This window comes from Vanessa tameamea, chromosome 8 (assembly GCF_037043105.1).
Source record: "Vanessa tameamea isolate UH-Manoa-2023 chromosome 8, ilVanTame1 primary haplotype, whole genome shotgun sequence".
NCBI classification, from domain to species: domain Eukaryota; kingdom Metazoa; phylum Arthropoda; class Insecta; order Lepidoptera; family Nymphalidae; genus Vanessa; species Vanessa tameamea.
In genome coordinates, this window is record NC_087316.1 from 7607895 (window position 1) to 7626509 (window position 18615).

At 30.3% G+C, this 18615-nt stretch overlaps 3 protein-coding genes across 3 annotated transcripts in view; 1 reads left to right on the forward strand and 2 right to left on the reverse strand.

The window, feature by feature from the left end:
- The first annotated feature begins 3283 nt into the window (after positions 1–3283).
- Positions 3284–13224, forward strand: LOC113400064 (uncharacterized). Its single transcript, XM_026639445.2, has 6 exons — positions 3284–3479; positions 9236–9394; positions 9800–11123; positions 11264–11858; positions 11944–12770; positions 12936–13224. Exons 1-6 carry the CDS (start codon positions 3423–3425, stop codon positions 13034–13036), a joined length of 3063 nt encoding a protein of 1020 aa, XP_026495230.2. The 5' UTR covers positions 3284–3422; the 3' UTR covers positions 13037–13224.
- Positions 13107–16923, reverse strand: LOC113400073 (NIF3-like protein 1). The gene is made up of 6 exons (XM_026639466.2): positions 16772–16923; positions 14946–15166; positions 14717–14848; positions 14458–14634; positions 13889–14085; positions 13107–13437 (listed from the first exon to the last, which is right to left on the reverse strand). The coding sequence occupies exons 2-6, from the start codon at positions 15146–15148 to the stop codon at positions 13253–13255; spliced, it is 894 nt and encodes a 297-aa protein (XP_026495251.2). The 5' UTR covers positions 15149–15166; positions 16772–16923; the 3' UTR covers positions 13107–13252.
- Positions 15353–18615, reverse strand: part of LOC113400071 (probable cytosolic iron-sulfur protein assembly protein Ciao1) — a 100074-nt gene continuing 96811 nt past the window's right edge. Inside the window, exons 2-4 of the mRNA XM_026639464.2 lie at positions 16376–16679; positions 16113–16300; positions 15353–16034 (exon numbers count right to left, since the gene is read on the reverse strand). Of these exons, the coding sequence (XP_026495249.2) occupies positions 15483–16034; positions 16113–16300; positions 16376–16646 (1011 nt within the window). The 5' untranslated portion in view covers positions 16647–16679 and the 3' untranslated portion in view covers positions 15353–15482. The remainder of the gene's footprint in view (positions 16035–16112; positions 16301–16375; positions 16680–18615) is intronic.

Below are 18615 nucleotides of genomic sequence, written 5' to 3' on the forward strand. Positions count from 1 at the left end.
TGAACCCGAAATCATCGGTTAAGTTGCACACGTTCTAACCACTGGGCCATCTCGGCTCGGCAATTAAGTTAAGAAGGAGTTAATTTGTTTTAAAGATAAATGTGATTTATATTGTTTTATTTGTTACTAAAATATTAAGTACCTACCTATGACTATTGTGATATTAGGTAACAACTTAAATAAGTATTTAAGTTATTATTTAACGCATTTTTAAAACTATGTGATTTTAAGAAAAAAATTAAAACAGACTGATTATCATTATGTTTTCTCTATTTTCCCTCTAAACATTTTTCCTGTAAGAAAGTTTCGGTTTCGGCCGAAACTGAGACCGTTGCCGAAATTCGGTTTCGGTTTCGGTCGTAAAAACCAGTTTCGGCCGGACACTAGAAATAATATGCAATAATAGATCAAACACACATTCGATAAAACTGCGCAAACCGTCCAATTTATTAGTATTATTAGGTCTATAAAATTACTATTTACCGAGTTGCAACTTGCAACCCACTGCTTAAACGGCATGTGAGAAGTTCAGTTTATATTTATTATCTATGGAGAAGGGGATGATCCCCATTGGGAGTAAACTGTTAGGGACCCTATGTTCTGTTATTATTCATAAAAAAAAATTTTGAGCGAACGAGACAAAATACCATAATTTACTAAATATTTATATTTGATAACTTTAAGTTCTAATATATGGAACCTTCCTTTTATATGTACATATATATATTGAAGAAAGTAAATATTTTTTATACAATTAAGTTTAATATTACCGTTTATCATAAGAGACATTATTGGTATACACATGTCACAGTATTCACTATTCACAATTACTACATGTGTATATTCTGTGGTACTTGTTGTCCTGATATGACATAAGATATAATATAATAATACACTATAAATACCATTTATAGATATCAATGTTATACGTACTTACTATTTACTAATACGTACCTGAGAACTAGAAGTGGGAAGGCTACAATTAGATTAAATAAAAACTGTAACGAATCCCGAAAATATGAAATATTCCTTATACTAGAGTTTTTAAAATTCAGTGTACATTTTAACCGATCTATATTCTTAAAAAGTATATTCCACAAAGCTATAAATCAACATAGAAGACCTAAAGGTTATGAAACCATTTACTATAGAAAAGGAATTTAAGGACTTCGTAGATAATGTTTCCCCCGTGAAATTGACTGAATGCTTTCATATGAAATTAAATTCAAAGAGTTGGGGTGTTTTGACGGATTATTTTTTAGAATCAGTAAAGATAAATCGATATAAGCCTAACTTAGTTTTATCGACAGCTATCTTAAAAGTCTCTGATGGACCAAGACAAGTAACATGTGTGGTTAAAGGAAAAATTATTGGACTCTTATTTGGATTAAATGAAGAAGAATGGTCAGAAATTGAAAATATGTGCAGTAATGGCCAGCAGCTATTTTATAGATTTTTTAAAGACGGCCTAAGTAGAAATTTTAGTTGTGAACAAAAGTTTTTTTATAATTTTTGTCTTACCAACCAATATGAGAATGTTCTCATAGCTCTATTTTGCAGAATAAATAATACTAGAAATAAAGATAGGAATGATGTAATGGTCCAGATTCACCAATTGAAAAAGTCAAATAGTTATATTTTAGATTTATATGTAAACCAACTAAGTGGGGTCGCCTACAGCTCTTGAAATAATAACTTTAGTCTCTATTTATTTTTATGCCTTAATATACACATATCATGGATTTTAATAGTAATTAAGATAATAAGTAATATTTGATAATACCTTATATAATATAATAAAATGTATAGGAAAGTTATTTGTTAATTAATTTTTGATAATTAATTGTATGGTGTATTTATATAAGTTCTATTTACTCTCGAAATTAATTAATAACGTTTTTCTTTATTGGTTAAGTTACGCAATAAATGTAAAACAATACAGTTATGTAAGATAATATTATAACAATGTTCCCGGTTCCAGAATATCCAGAAAAGACACTTAACTCTCCCGCCAGTGTTTTCTTTTTTTTATAATGTTGCCCTCTTCAAATCGTAGCGACAACAAAAAGAGAACAATCATGAAATAATTATAATTATATGTCAAACATTTATAAGAAAAGTTGTTGTATTTTACTATCATGTAATACATTATATTGATTTTACAATGTTTACATGTTAGTCTTCTGACAATGGAATTATGTACCTTTGACAATATATTTTCATTTGAATTTTTAATATAAAAAGTTACAAGCAAAGATTATCACAATTACTACAAATAGTAAGCACACAAAACATTTAAACCTAAAAATAAACAATTTTATTATAAATTATTTTCTGCAAATAAACTGCAATTTCTGTTGATGAATTTTAGTGGTTTAAATAATATCCTATTCATTTTTGAAATAACAATAAGTTTATTTTTATGTGCAAGTTCCTTATAATCTTTGTGATTTAAACTCGTTGAAACGAAAATGCGTCACTACAAAGGAAATTAAAAAAATATATTATTTAGTGTCACTTCTTCAGTGTTTGAATTGCACACATAATATACACTTCTATATATGTATTTTGTTTGATTAAATGTATAGAATATCGGCAAACAATATTAATATTTTGTTTAAATTATTATATGGGTAGTGCAATTGCAAAATGATGATCAATTGATCACCGATTCATTATCGACATTGGTAAATGATCATTTATTCCTCATTATGTTTACTATTTTTAAATTGTTTAAAAAACGCTAATATTGCAGACTTTAAATTAAAATATCTTTAAGTTATCACCGGACTTGTTTTTATTCTTATTTAAATTGCTAGAGAAGGTTACACTTAAATCATTAAAGTGAATAATTTCTTTCGAAAGTCGCCTCTCGTTTTGTTTGTATCTAATAATAATTAATCAACTTTACATTCTTAAGTAATTGTTGGACAAGCGTGGCAAGGTGATTATAATTTAGAGGTCATTGCCCTAATACCTTGTGCTGTACAATTTTATAAGAAAAATTACTTAAATAATGATTATATTTTATAACTACGAAATAGAATACAAAAAACAACACTTTTGAAAAGTATAAATAAGACATTCAATATAATGCAAACTAAAATTTACTTAAATTGCATACCATGTGGCTTGTTGCAACAATGAAAATGCGTAGGAAATGACCTGAGTCTGGGTAGTAGCTAAAATGTGTAGTGGGCGTTGACATCGAATTCGTGCCTACAATGATTTTGTCAAGAGAAGAAATAAAACTTATTAAAGTTTGTGAGGTAAGTTTTGCGTGGTATGAGTTGTAGTGTTAGCTGACAGTAGGCTTCGCGCTAGCGCAAAGAGCGAACGTGGTCGCGTTGTAAAAGTGCGATTCATCTGATCTCTCGCGAGTGTAGCTGCAGCGATCGAAAAACGAACACAACGACTCAGGCATGGAAGTGGCGGGTCAATGGCGCCGGGAGTGGGCTGGAACCGCCGAATACGGGAAGGTAAGCTCAAGACCGGGCTACCATGGTAAACATGAGAAGTTACATGCTTATTCAAATTAATAGAATAACAGAGAAGTGTTATTGTATATGTAAATAATTTAACAATATCGAATTAATAAAAATATGAGTTACCTTTGAATTAAGTTATGTTCTTGATTGATTGTGGGAGTTAAGCTACAGTGTGCTGAAAAAGACGATTTTGATAACATTTGAAATAGAGTACTTTATTTAAGAAATAGTTCTGCTTATTAGTCATTTAAATAAATTGTCCAGATAGACACTAAAGTTTGGAAATGTTTTTTTACCAGATATATTTAGTTCTTTTAGCAACGATTATGGCATTTAAGTTTACAAGCGGTCATTGCCAAAAGCGTAAACTTGTCATTTCCAAATATGGTGTAAAAACTCAACGTGACTCGATCGCCCGGGCAAGTGGTATAACTTGATAGGCGAAAATGAATCATTCATACTGATGATATAAAGGCCAACAGCAGTTCGCTTAATGTGTCTTGAACGGACCAGTTTAGTTTGATTCTTTATTTTCGGGGAATATATAAATCAATACTGATAACTGGTTAAACAACACAATGCATTGAAAATGAGGAAGTTGATGAGTTGAATGTTTTACCTAATATTTGATTTAAACTTCAACAATTACAATTATATTTGATGTCTCTTTGTTTACACTTTGTACATTTATTATGTACTACGTTGTATGTGTGAGGTAGGTATCTATTCATACGACCGCTTAAATTGTTATTCGTGCTTTTTACTATCACTTTTTTGGGATTTAATTACCTACAAAATAAAAAGTTTATACTTCAACAAGTTTTACAATATAATTCAACAACTATGGAGCCTTTTAGTGAATATAAAATAAGTCGTACTAGTACTACTTGTGTTGTTTACTGACTTTGTACTTCCAACGAATTGCATATAATTCAATTTTATTTTTATATAACACTAGTATTGTCTGGTTGGATTTTCGTACACAAGTCACGTAGATGGCTAGATGGGATATATAGATTATGTATAGGTACCTAGGACATTGTTTTTTTTAAAGTAACCATCTTTTAGTAATAATCTGAATAAATTAGATTATTTTATCAATAATCTCTATCTGTGCGATACAGATTATTGATAAAATTATAAGTTTTTTTTTACCGTAATCATGGTATTATTTTTTAATTTATTTTATATCTAAGTCTGCTTCTTCATAAAGTAACGACAGTTACAATACTGTCTTCCTAAATACTAAATTATATAATATTAATGAGGTACATGTTGCGAGCATTATGTGTAAGTGAATATTTACACAGTGAACACAAAAGGCGATAACATATTCAATTAAGCGGGAAGCACTCGTCATTATCAATGTAGAAAGCGTCAACTAAAGGAAACTACCATGTTTCTTGTTGTACGTTATTTTCTAACTATTAGAAAACTTTGGCTGATGGAAAATTGACTTCCTAGCAATATTTGTGTACTAGTATATAATTATTTCCTATTTTATTTTGAATTATGTCCGTCATTTAGTAAATTTTATATTACCAACAAATCATCTTACATAACCGTACAGCTTTATTATTTAAGTACTTAGATATAATTACTATGAGAATAACAGAAATATCAATACTCATATAATTTAAATAAATAACAGGTTAATTAAGGAGCTCTTCAAAAATTAATATTACGAAAAACGCGTTGATGTCTTTTACTCTTAATCTTTTGAAAATAGAAATTTTGATTAAAATAGTATTTGCCATCCGACAACCTATCTAGGGTAGATTATATATTATCGTGTAATATATTGGAATCATAAATCACGGGAAAAAAGAACTCGCAGTCACTTATTTCTCGTATGGTATGGTTTTCAAAAATATCTAATTTCTAATTGTTGGAGAAATGTGTTTGCACACTTTGACATTTACAAAGTGAAAGTGATTTAAGCACAGGACACGTTGCCTGCCAGCAAAGAAAAAACGACTAAACTATATATAAACATAAGAAAATACGCTTGATCCCAATTATAGGTAATTCAATTTGTTAGGAATACATACACCATATAGTAAAAAAGTAGTAGTAAGTAGTATTTGATAAGTTCGAGTATAAATTGTATAAGTTGTCTATACCGGAGGACTAATAATAATTAGTCCATAGTGCAATTAGTAGTTAAACAAGACAATAACTTAATAATGGACTAGTAATCACATGTACCTCCTTTGGCTGCGCTTTGTTTTGGCCATCTCTTGACACGAATAAAGAGTTAGTGTGTAATATGCCGGAAATCCATCCTGCGCGAAAGGTCATACTGTGAGGTTGCGCCTACCGAATATTATATTTATATTCGTTAGTGTTCTTTTTCCTGTATATTAAGCAGTAATTGTGTATAAAAAGTGATATTTCGGGCCTATATTTTTTTTAACTTTGGAACAATATTTTTTATAACTGTATTATTAAGTTTTAATCATAAATAGTTAATAACGACTGGTTGAATATAAGTGATTCAACATCTAAACTCATTCTAACATTTTATTTATTTAGACAATATTTAGACCTTTAATGTTATAATTGCGTATCATATTACGACAAGACAAAATATAGCAACAGGTATCTACTAATATTGGTCCGTAACATTTGTAGTAAGCAGTACTTAGAGAACTTCCACAAACTAGTCTCCTTATGTTCATCTTCAGCTTGATATATTCATGCAATACTAGTTCTACACATACATAATAAATTAAAAGATCATTCTTGACCTTAATTTCATTCACAATTAGAATATTACCTATGTACAAAACGAATTAAAAAATTGATATTAAGCTTACGTTCACCTGCTATTTAGATTGCCATTTCCAACACACGCGACAAATATGTCGTAGGTGTCGTAAAAATTTTAAGATCGATCTGATTTACCCTTATTTTTAACATTATGGAAAAACCGGAGACTCCGAGAAATTTTCGTCATTCAAATCCATTATTTTGCGTCACAAATATATGGAATGATTTGTTTCTTATAAATAAAATCTTATTTTTCAATAATTGAATTAATTTATTAATACACAGTGACGGTAAAATGACTCATCGTCGAATCATAAAAAAGCCCATGTTTGCCGGTGGTTCTAATAAACCTAACTCTAGTAACTAAAAAAGAGTTATTCATTTTGTACGCTCTTAAGTCACAACCTGCATGTGTCTAATTTCAACGAAAGTGTATTCCACAGACCCGCATTTGAGTAGCGTGGTAGAATATGCTCCAAACCATCTCCTCAAAGGGAGAGGAGCCCAGCAATAAATACCACATAGTCTACATACCGACATAACCTACAAACTACGAAATAAAATTTTAATTATTTTGAAAGTCAATCATGACTGATATACGATATATTGCGTAGTTTTAAAGATAGCATACATAGAGACAGATAGACAGCGGCAAGCGACTTTGTTTAATAGTATACAGTAATATTATTATATTACAACTTTTTTTAAATTTCTTTAATAAAAGGGGTAAAATTGTGTGAAAGGTATTTTTTAATAGATAGAGATATGGAAATCGGTATTTAGGTTTTTGTTTATAACTAATAAACCTACGTTACATTTTTCCAATAGGATATCCAATCGAGTACTCGACATATATCGTATAGAAATAATTTATCGGCAAGTAAGTTTTGAAATCTACTTATGTACAATGTTTGTATATTATGTCAAAATTGTGTAATCGTAGAACGTAGTATTTTTTTTTAATCGATTTATTGACTTTCACTATGGCCTAAGGGCTAGCTTATTTCGAGGTCCTGGGTTTATTCCCGGTTCTGCACTGTTCGTTTCCGGTTCAAGGCTTTCGGCTTCGGGTCCTTTTGGATTGATTTTCCATCTCATCAGATTATAAAAGTGGAAGCATACTGAACCCAGTAATTGGGCTTACACACACACCTGTGTGCTAAATGATTTATATCTTACACAGTTAGCAAGTCGTGATTAAATAATTATAATCAATTGCACAAAAAGGAAAGAGATGGTAAATTAGAATAAGTCATCATTAGTGTTTGGAAGCGCTTAATACATTTCTCTTTTATGCAGATTGATGTCAATGACCAAGTATCGACCGATTACCGCGTCCCTCGCGCCTGACATCCGGTCATCGCATAGTCATATCGAAAATTCGCACAATTCTGATGGAGCTTTACATTTAACATAAGCAATTTCTGACCGCGATCGTTTGCAATTATGTACAAAGTCACCAACAAATGCACAACGTTATAATTTTTGTTCACAACTTTATTGTAATTTAAGGAAACTTGTGTCAAGAACGCGTGTTGACAGAACAAAAGTTGCCTAGACGCAGTTCAATGAATACGGAGTATGTACCTACTTATGTATGTAACCGTTATGTACTTATTTAATCTAAAATGTATGCTAGATATTATTTACTTATTTGAAGATCGTGATTACGACCTTAGTTTTGGTTTTATTTGGCATATTAATGACGTCACCCGATAGCTACGTCACCTTGATCCATTATTAAAACCAGTAGGTAACAGACAGCCGTACTTCCGACTAACACAATAATATTTAGAATAAGTTTACTTTAAACGTAAGTAAAATAAAACAACTTTACTATTAACAAATATAGGTATGTTTTTGTTATTATTTTAGGAATTTTATTATGATGAGTATTAGTTTAAAGCATAATTAAAGAAATATTACCAAATTAGGATACTTGGAATGTTGTGTATATGTACCTAACGATATAAAAAAAAAATGACTGTAATATAACATAACGTAATGTGAATAATATTGAATTGCGACTTTACAGCGACGCTTATTTTAAATATCGCAATCACAGTCACCATTTCATTTCGCCCCCACATTCAACGTTCACGTCATTCACAACAATAAATATGTACTTACCTGTTTTGAATGAAGGTCAAAATGAGAATGTGCTTATTAAATTCACATCAAAACCTACAACTAGACATAATGCAGACTGAAGACGTTTTTAAACGTAATTTTAATCGATGTTGTAGGTACATTGAGAGTAATTTGATTTACACATTATTAGCTTACGAATTATACTTAGTTTACGATTACTCTTATTATTGTGATTTACCACTAATTGATTAGGAAATCTATAAGGAAAAAATCTGTGAGAAGGAAGATGCATAACATCCTCAGTCACCCCACAAGTAAATTTAAGTCAAGATTTGAATATTCCTAATTTTCAACATTATTGTTTCAAATTAGTTTATTTTAATACTGCCAAAACATAAATAATATATCGAGCTCATTGTATAAACACAATTTTTGTATTACATTTATAAATACGATCTATATTATTTTAAGGAAATTCTGGTGTCGGTTAGTAATCATTTTATATCATTTGCAAGTTCACGTTGCAAGTTGCGCAAACTTGATCTAATTTACGAGATTAGATATTCAGTTACCAGTCATTTAATCTCTGTTTGGTAATTATATTCATTATATTGCATCTGATTCAAGCGAAATAATGTAAGTAATATATCTAAGTAGACATTGCTGAGTATGTATATAGATTTATAATGAATAAAATCATAAAAAATAAAAATATATATGTCTAATTTGATTATTTAAATAATATGTTCTTACTAAATCCGTAACAAACCGACTTATTAAAAATATTTTAGTTCATAGGACTTTTAATATAAGTTAATATAATATTGATCTGAGATTTTGCAGTATAATTTGGGTATAATGATGAATTATTTTAAAAATTCCAGGTGATAGAAGGCGGTGTTACACGACAAGTCGCTCGCGCTATGGAAGTTCTGCACGCGAGTGCTCCGGGCGCGAAGGTGCGAGTAATGCGCGCCGCCTACCACTCCTCTGCGGGTCCGGGAGCACCGGCCTCTTCCTACATGATGCACTCCTCCAGACAAGTATATATAATCTTTGATTTAAAGGAAACAATTGACAATGAAAACCTAGCTGACGATAACCTGATACACTGATTTGTGAAATAATCATTATCAAAATCACATACTGGTACTTGTGTTGTGATCTTTTTCGAATATTTGTTATTTTGGTATGAAATGATATCACCCCGTTTTGTTGTTGTTTTAGAATGAAAACTAGTAAACATGATATTAAAGCGATAAATAAGCAGCAATAAACCGAGCAATCAATCCATAAAATTGTAAAAGTATAATTATATGGTTCTTAAATTTCTTAATATATTATTCAAAGTCAAAAATCTTTGTTCAATATGGAAGTAATTACACTTGCTTATTGATAGTCAAAAGTCTACCACGTCACGTCTAAAACATAATTATGTTAATTTACAGGTTATATCATCGGGGTATAATTTTTTAGAACCATCATCTTTACCGTCGAAACCATTAGAAATATCTTCAACGCCTTTAGAATTATTACCAGACAGTGAAGTAGAAAAAGAAAATTACAAAGTTACCGAACCGGACGACTATGATATATCTGAACCGTCTAAATGGAGAGGTTCGTCTCGAAAAAATTCAATTCGAATGCCTAGCGAGGAATCATCTTCAGCAGATAATGCAAGTATAATTGATCTTGATTCTAGAACTAGTAGCAGAAGCACATTAAGAAGGAGTTTCCAAAGTAAACATAATGAAGATAAAAATAAAAGTCATAATATCAACACAAGAGTTTCTCCTCTGTTGGATGCACCGGTTGCACTAAGTACTCTTAAGTATACATCTCTGTTAAACGGCAGTGATGACTGGAATAATAGAAGGAAAAGTTATAGCTTTGAGGGTACATCTCCTATCAACAAAAGTATGTCATCTGAGAATAATTCTTTTACCATAGACTCATCTACTGATAGTGGTATATGTAAATCTTCAGAAATTGTTAATGATCAGCTAAACAGCAAGAAACACCCTAATATTTTTGAAAAAATGGGATCCAATCAAGAAGAGACTTTTACTGAATGGCTTTCAAGAAATAGGTCAACTTCATATAAGGAGATGAGCCCACCTAAACCTATTCATATTCCAGAACCTCAGAAAAATGAAGATAAAATTACAGTAAAATCATCTGGCAAAGTAACTATAACTTTGCCTATAGAAAATTTTAAAGAAAAGCGAACTGAAATATCTAAGTATGATGACAGTGACCGAAGGACCAAAAAAGTTGAATTTTGTAAAACTGAGTTGCATTTTGCAGTAGATACTGGAACAGTTAATATTATTGCTACCGATGAAAAACCACCACCTTCTAACGATTTTAGAAGAAGAAGAAGTGCTTTCGTTCCTTTAAATGAGAAAATTGATAAATCAATTACACTTTTTGGAGAACAAAGCAAATTAACGGAGAATCATATCCATGAAAGTGTTATCTCAAATAGCGAGATAGGCGAAACGGATGAGAATACAGCAGCTACTAAAAGTATTCTCAAGAATAAAATCCCGAAACCCAAACCATATCTTCTAGGAGAGAACATGGCATTTGGGAATTTTAATGATAGTATAAATGATCTTGACGCAAAGAAACATTTGGCAACTATGAGTGCCGTTTCTTTAATTAATCGTCAACTGCAATCAGAAAGACGACACAGTAATGAAACTAATTCTAGCTGCGAAAGTGATTTGAGTACTGTTCTCAATAATACCGTTGGGGCAGGAAGTAAAGGTATATTGACAAGTTTTATTTTTATTTAGTTTTACAATTATGTTCTTATATTCCAATGTTTATGTTAATTTATTCCGATTATATTAATATTAATGTATACTTTCTACACTATTGTTTAATATAAAACGTTTGATTTGCAGGTCCACAGCTGCGAGATAGCTCAAATTATAAGCAACCGAAAAATTTAATTATTGAACCTTTAAAATATAAGTCATCAGATGTGAAAAATTCTGCAGTGTCTCGTTCACAAAATAGGCTTAAAATAAGAGAACTTCGTGGAAGTGAATTAGCCTATTTTGGAGTCGACGATAATGAAAAATCTAAAGTTATCCACAGTCAAGATAATATGCAAGAAGAAATATTTCATTCTGTGAAATTAGTTCAACAAATATCTAGTAGTGTTTGTAATAGCGAAGCCGATTCTGATGAAGCTCCTGAGTATCAAAATATTTTACCTAAGTATAATTTTTCCGTTACACCAACTCCAAAACCGCGTTCGATATATAGCGAACAGGTACGAAAAGGGGCAGAACCAAGAATTTTAAAACCAATTGTTGAACAAGATTTGGAAAAATTTACTCATTCCGATGGAGATCGAGTAAATTCAAAAAAGGGCAAAGAAACACATAAATCTTCGCATTTTGATAACAATGCATCTTCAAGATGTACGAAAGAAAAAGTGTCAAGGCAAAAAGATATTAAAATCAATCTTACAAACGATTATTCATCACTAGAGTAAGCACAATCTTACAACATATCACACATATGGTTTTTGGTTTAAATGTAAATTAGGTATTATATATGTATATTTTATTTTCAGAAGGAGCAAAACTGCATCTTTGAAAAGAGTTAAGAACAATAAAGAAAATGAAAGCTCTAAGTCGTTACGTAACATAAAATCAGATAAATCAGAATCACCATTATATATTAACCTACAAACAAAATCAGACCGGAAAACTGCCATTTCTGAAGACAAAAATCAAAGATTAAGTGATCAGCGACTTTTAACAAGTACAAATGACTCCAAATCAAGTAAATCTTCTAATAAAATAAGAAGTACAGGGACGGGTGATAGAGGCGACGTATCCGATAAAATTAAGGAACACCATAATGTTGTGAGTAGAAACAATAAAAATGAAATAAAGAAAGATAGCAGTCAACAACTTAAAAAAAATCCAAGGCGGACTGAAAAATTAACCACTCCTGATCATTTACAAGACAAATTTATCAGACAGCGCTCTTACGATAGAAATAAATTCAACACAAGTATGAGCAATAATAAGTATGATGTCTTTAATACTAACTCACTAAAGAAAAAAGATAATAAAGATATTTCAAAAATTGTTGTAGCTAATATTAGTAAACCTATAACGGAACATGAACCAAATATACCAAATGCTACAAAAACTAAGAACGTAGATCGACCGAAAGATATTCCGAATGAAAATAAAACGTCCACAAAATCAAATGAAGAAAATCAAAGTTTTCAATATGCTATGAAATTAAGTACCAATAAAACAGTAAAGACATCAAGTTCCAATACAAAACCCGACAGGTCATCAAAATCAAAACGTAGTAAATATGTAATAAATTATGATGATAAAAATGGAACTGTTTCTTCCATTTGCAAAATAAAATCGGTGCCTGGTACGTATACAAGAAAGTTGATTTCAGTTGAAAATAAAAACCCTCAAGAATGTAGTAATGATAAAATTATAAACAAAATTGCTTTGAAAAAGTAAAGTTGTGCATGCTATAAATAATAAAATAAAAGAATGACAGATAAGTCATACCTCAACATACATATTTCAGTCCAGCTCATCAATGGACAGTCGAACACAATCAAAGAGGATTTAAGAAACAAAAAACGGATACAGAGTGTGCACTTACAAAGATCTTGCCAACTGCTATAGCTCAAAGTTTTTCATGTGCTTATTAAGGTGATATATTTTAAATATACTTGTACGAAAAAACATACATGGATGAAAATAGTTGGTATTATTTAATATTAATAATGATCTCACAAATTAGTATTTAATATTATTTTAACGTCTACCTAACACTGCTATTACATAACATAATAATAAATGATTACAAATTATAGTTCTTTATTATTTTGCAATAATTCCTTACACTGTAGACAAGGGATCTTTATCATATTCGCTCACTAAAACTAAAACTTTGTTGTCCAGTTGGCTCTGAAGATCAGACGAAAATCCACATAAAAACCCTCTCTCAGAATCAGAGTGATTAGTAAGAATTACTGATATTCCTCTTTGTGTTGCATCGAGAATATCATGATGAAGCATTTCACCTTAAAAAAATTAAATTAAATTAAGAAAAAATTCTTAAAAACAAAAACATATCCATTACTTCGTTATATGGATACATTGCTTTTAATATGAGATTGGATCGAAAGGACATTAAAAAAAAATTCTATTGGGTGGGTGAAACTTGTTTCAAATTCAATTGCAAGATTTAACAATCAAATACACTAATGGGTGAACTGAAACAAAAGCTTTAAAACAAGTTGAAATTGAATGTAAGTTTTAACAATTATATAATTAAAAACAGCTTAAGTTTTTTCATCTCACGTCAATTTAACTACACAAGACTAAATTCAAGTACACTCCATAGTTTACAGACTAAATTAGTCAGATAATCATTTAGTCTCAAATACATGTGTCATGTAAGATAATAGACCAGGTTCTAATTGTTATAAAATCAAATTAGTTTCAGCAGCAAAGGATAAAATGTAAAAATACCTGTTAAAAATAAATCAGCTTCGGCGACTTTTTTTAAAACAGAACTTCCAGAACCAGCACATAGGGCTACGTTTTTTATATGATCAGTTAGTGCTCTCCCTTTGCCAATAGCCAAACGTATGTGCTTTAATCCTGTTAACATTTTTACTTCTTCAATAGCTTTAGATAAGTCAAGGGGATCACTGATATGCAGAAGCCTGAAATACAAAATAGTGTTAAACCATACATTTTTAAAGTTTTGTATAATGAGCATCTATTACAATATTATGTTAAAAAAAAAATTATATTACTCGATTCGACTTTCGCCCTTTGTACTCATTTTAATAATTCTTATAATAGTATTCCAGTGTTATTTCATAGAAAAAAACACCAATTACAGTGGAATGTTTCTCTACACACTCTCTCATTTGAGGCGATTGTAAGAATATTTGTATTGAATCCATTAAACAGAGTTGAAATATTAATTGAAACTTTTAGTGTTGTGTGTAATGCACCACCAAATGATTGTAATCTATTTGGTTAAATTTGAAGGTGTTTTTAAAGCTAGCTTAATATTAAGGAATATTTACCGTCCAGCTCCTGTATCCGGATCCATGCCTGGTATGATAGGAACTGATTCAACAAAGGGAAAAGCAGATGCTAGCCAATCATTAACACCACCTTTGACGGAGTCCCAACTTGTATGAGGTGAATACAATGTAATGCGATTTTCTAGTAATAATGACACAATCCGCTCCTTCCATGAGCTGTAAAAGACGGGGTAATTAAAATATTTCATTTTTAGAATCTCACATCTTTATCAAAACTATTTATTTTCTAATAACTCACCTTTGAATAACAGACTTCAATGGAGCAAATATAGGAGGATGGTAAGAAATAACCATTTCACAATTGTTCTGTTTTGCTTCTAAAGCGACATCTTCAGTCAAATCATTAGTTAGCAAAATTTTCTTTATATTTCTGCAAGAAAATACCACAGCAATGTAGTTTTAAACATACACAGCTTATGCATACAGTCAATAAATTTAAAACTGTAATAACATAATTATAATATTACCTTGGTGTATATGGTTCAACCAATAATCCTGTATTATCCCAGCTCTCAGAAAGTTGTTTAGGAGCAAATTTTTCCAATACACATATTACTTCATTCAATTTAACTCCAGTTTTTTCTTCCTTAGACATTTTGGAGAGAACTGAACAATAATTCCGCACTGAGAAATGAGTATTTCTTACAAAATTTCTTGAAACTTTTAACATCACATAGGACTGTGTTTACTGAAATGAAAATTTGTTTTTTTTTTTCTAAGAAAGAGTTTATAAATTTGTCAATTATTTAAATAAAAAGATATTTACTTTCGAAACAAAAACAAAAAGACATTATATACATCACATATACACTTCAATCATCTTTTGAATTTATCTATTTTATTTTAAGACACAGTTTCAATTAAATACAAATCATAAAGATATAGTGCTTTTATTATTTTTATTTACATATTAACAAAAAAATTATGATATCTTCATAACATTATTGAAGAAATAACATTGTACACATTTTTTCTTCATTTTGTTTAATCAATCCACCATTTGTTTAGTCTTCAATCAATTTCCATATTTTGATTTCACCATCATCACTGCAAGATATTAATTCCTGGTTTCCGGAAGGATTCCATTGAACACAGTTAACATCTTGTGAATGAGCATTGAGCTTGGTACAAATTAAGTCAAATTCTGGTGCATTAGGATCTGAGTTATCTGCTTCCTTGAATACTCTTATAATATCATCACCGCTAGCAGTAGCAATCAGGCCAGATGTGTGACACCAAGTTATATCATAAATGCATCTGGTGTGATATCCTGAGAGGGTGCAAACACACTTCCATATTGCATCTCTATCAGTAACAATAACACCCTCCTGATTATCAGGGTTATATTCTTGCCAAATTTTTACAGTTTTGTCATCACTGCATGTTGCTAATCTTTTACCAGTCTTATCAAATGCCAGACCCCATACTGTCGACTCATGTGAGTGCAAGGTGGCCATACAGGTCCAATCACTATCCAATTGATCTTCCTTGTACAGTTTGACTGTGTTATCATATGAGGCAGAGGCCAAAATGTCTGAGGAAGGATGCCATGCTACCTACAAACAAAAACTTGTAACAATTATTCTGCATTTGGCTGTAATATATTTGTATCTTTATTTTAATATTTTACAAACTTTCTTGACATCTTGATTGTGGGCATTGAGAACTGCTTCACACACATATTCATCATCTCCAGCAACTTCCCAAACCCATACTGATTTATCACGACCACATGTAGCTAGAAGTTGACCGGATGGGGACCATGCTACACTCTTAACTTCATTCTCATGTCCTTCTAGAGTAGCATTGCATTCAAATTGACCTAATGAAATATTAAATTCACATTTATAGCTAGGTTTGTTTTTACGTAGATAGCAACATTAAATTTGATACACACCACTCTTTTTGTCCCATATAGCTGTGGTTCCATCAAAACTCGCAGAAGCCAAAAAATTTCCACATGGAGACCAGGCTACTTCTCTAATTGTGCGCTGATGCCCATCTACTAGAACAGTTTTCATAACCCATTTTTCTCCTTCTTTGTTCCATAACTTTATTATTTTATCTTCACCACATGATGCAAATATTTTTCCAAGAGGGTGCCAAGAAGCATTCCAAACAATTCCTTTATGACCAGTTAAAGTTTGAAGCATTTCCAATTTGGCCATTTTAAATGTGAAAACTATCGTCGTATATTAATTCTGTTTATATAAAATCAAACACATACATTTAAGATATTTTTTTCTTTCTACATGAATAAATAGAAACATAAATCAATGTTATAAAAACTTACCTTATATTAATTTTAACTTTTCAAGCTTATTTAACAAAGTAACTTTAAAATAAAACTTTGATATTCACTATGCAAGGCACCTTTTATATATCAAAGTTAATTACAATTAACAACCTATAAAATTGAATATCAGTGAAGTCATGAAGTACAAACTATTCAAAAACTTCAAAAGCGAAAGATGTGACAACTGTCAAATGAACAAAATGTCATTTCGGCAATGTCATATCAGTTGTCAAACTGAAGACAGGCATATTCAGGTTTGCTAAAGTAAAATTAACATAATGAATATGACGGAATACGATTTTTTTTCCAATTTTTATATGGTATATAGTGATATTTAGTTTTCATAACTAATTAATTATAAATGATTATAGTATTTATTTCAATTTAAACTTGGGATTGCGTTTGTTGAATTATTAGAGTGGACTGTTTTTCCACCACCATTCGTTAAAGCATGTAGTCGATATCTGGATGACCACGATGGACTTAAAATATATTTCCTCCTTCTTATTTCTTTTATTATCAGATGGTTATCAGAATATCTAAGAATTATTGATGGGCAAAGATTGGGTGACTTTATTAAAGAGTATATAGGTTCCATTCGTTGTTACCACACCGTTATTTAATTTTTTAGCGACCCGCCCCGACTTCTCACGAGTGTAAAATTTTTAATTAAGAAAATAATATATATAGATATCATTTATATCTCATAACACTCAGAAGTAATGTACATTTTTTTTGAGAATTGTATCATTAGTTCTGGAGATTACTTACTTTTATAGTACAGACGATTGGTTAGTTTTTTGTGGTTTTAGATGTTTTTAATAATATTAGTATAGAAGTATAGGTTAATGTAAAAAGTATTATGTACTCCGTAATAATCCGGACTTGTTTTAAAATACTCAGATTATAAAATCAACATAAAAACAACGAAGCCACTAGTTTTAACTTTTAAATATTGTAACACTTACGACAATATTGATTAAGTACTCTGAATTTTAGTGCTGGTCATTCCTGATTTTACGTAAAACGAAACATACCAGTTTTTTACATTTACAAAACAGTTCTTTGAAACGGTAATAAAAAAAACCGGTTTGTTTTCATAGGTTCGAGAACTTACTATACTTACGATACTTTATAATTTATTTGGATTAATTCTCCGTTACGCTCCGTACTTATTTCCATTTAAAAAAAAAAAAGTTAAGATTTTTTTTTAAATTATTTGTAATTTCAATTATTACGACTGAGGATTACCCGATTAATAATATTAATAAACAGTCAATACTAAATCTTTAATAAAAAAATAATAAGCCTATAAGGAGCCTACGAAAACTTTTTTTTTGTTTCGTAATTTTTATTGATTCTTCTACAACCAAATTTGTATTGTATTTCTTTAGGAATAAGATTCATTGTAGCATATTCGTACTTCAAATTCAAAATAGTTCCTTATAACTGGTTTAATATTCATACAAAAATAGTCCTTACGATGATCAAATTAGAGTGTTTAGTCAGTTACACGTGATCGAAAACGTTTCGCGAAGCAGTACTAAAACGACGGCCGCCGGTGCCGAGTGTCGTCTAGTTCGTTTTAAAGCTACATGTTCTATAATCAAGAAACAGTTCGTTCGTTCTTTATAAAATAACTAATTCTTACAACCGCTTCTGAAAAAAACTCTCAGCACTACTGAATTTATTCTCTTTGAAGTATCAAACGTTTTACTTTTGCATGTTTATTTTAATAAACAAGTCTGTAATAAATATTTTCATATTATATTTATTCGGTGATTTATTTATAAATATTTAAACTTAACGCGAAGCAGCGTAATAGTGCTCGATTATCGCTA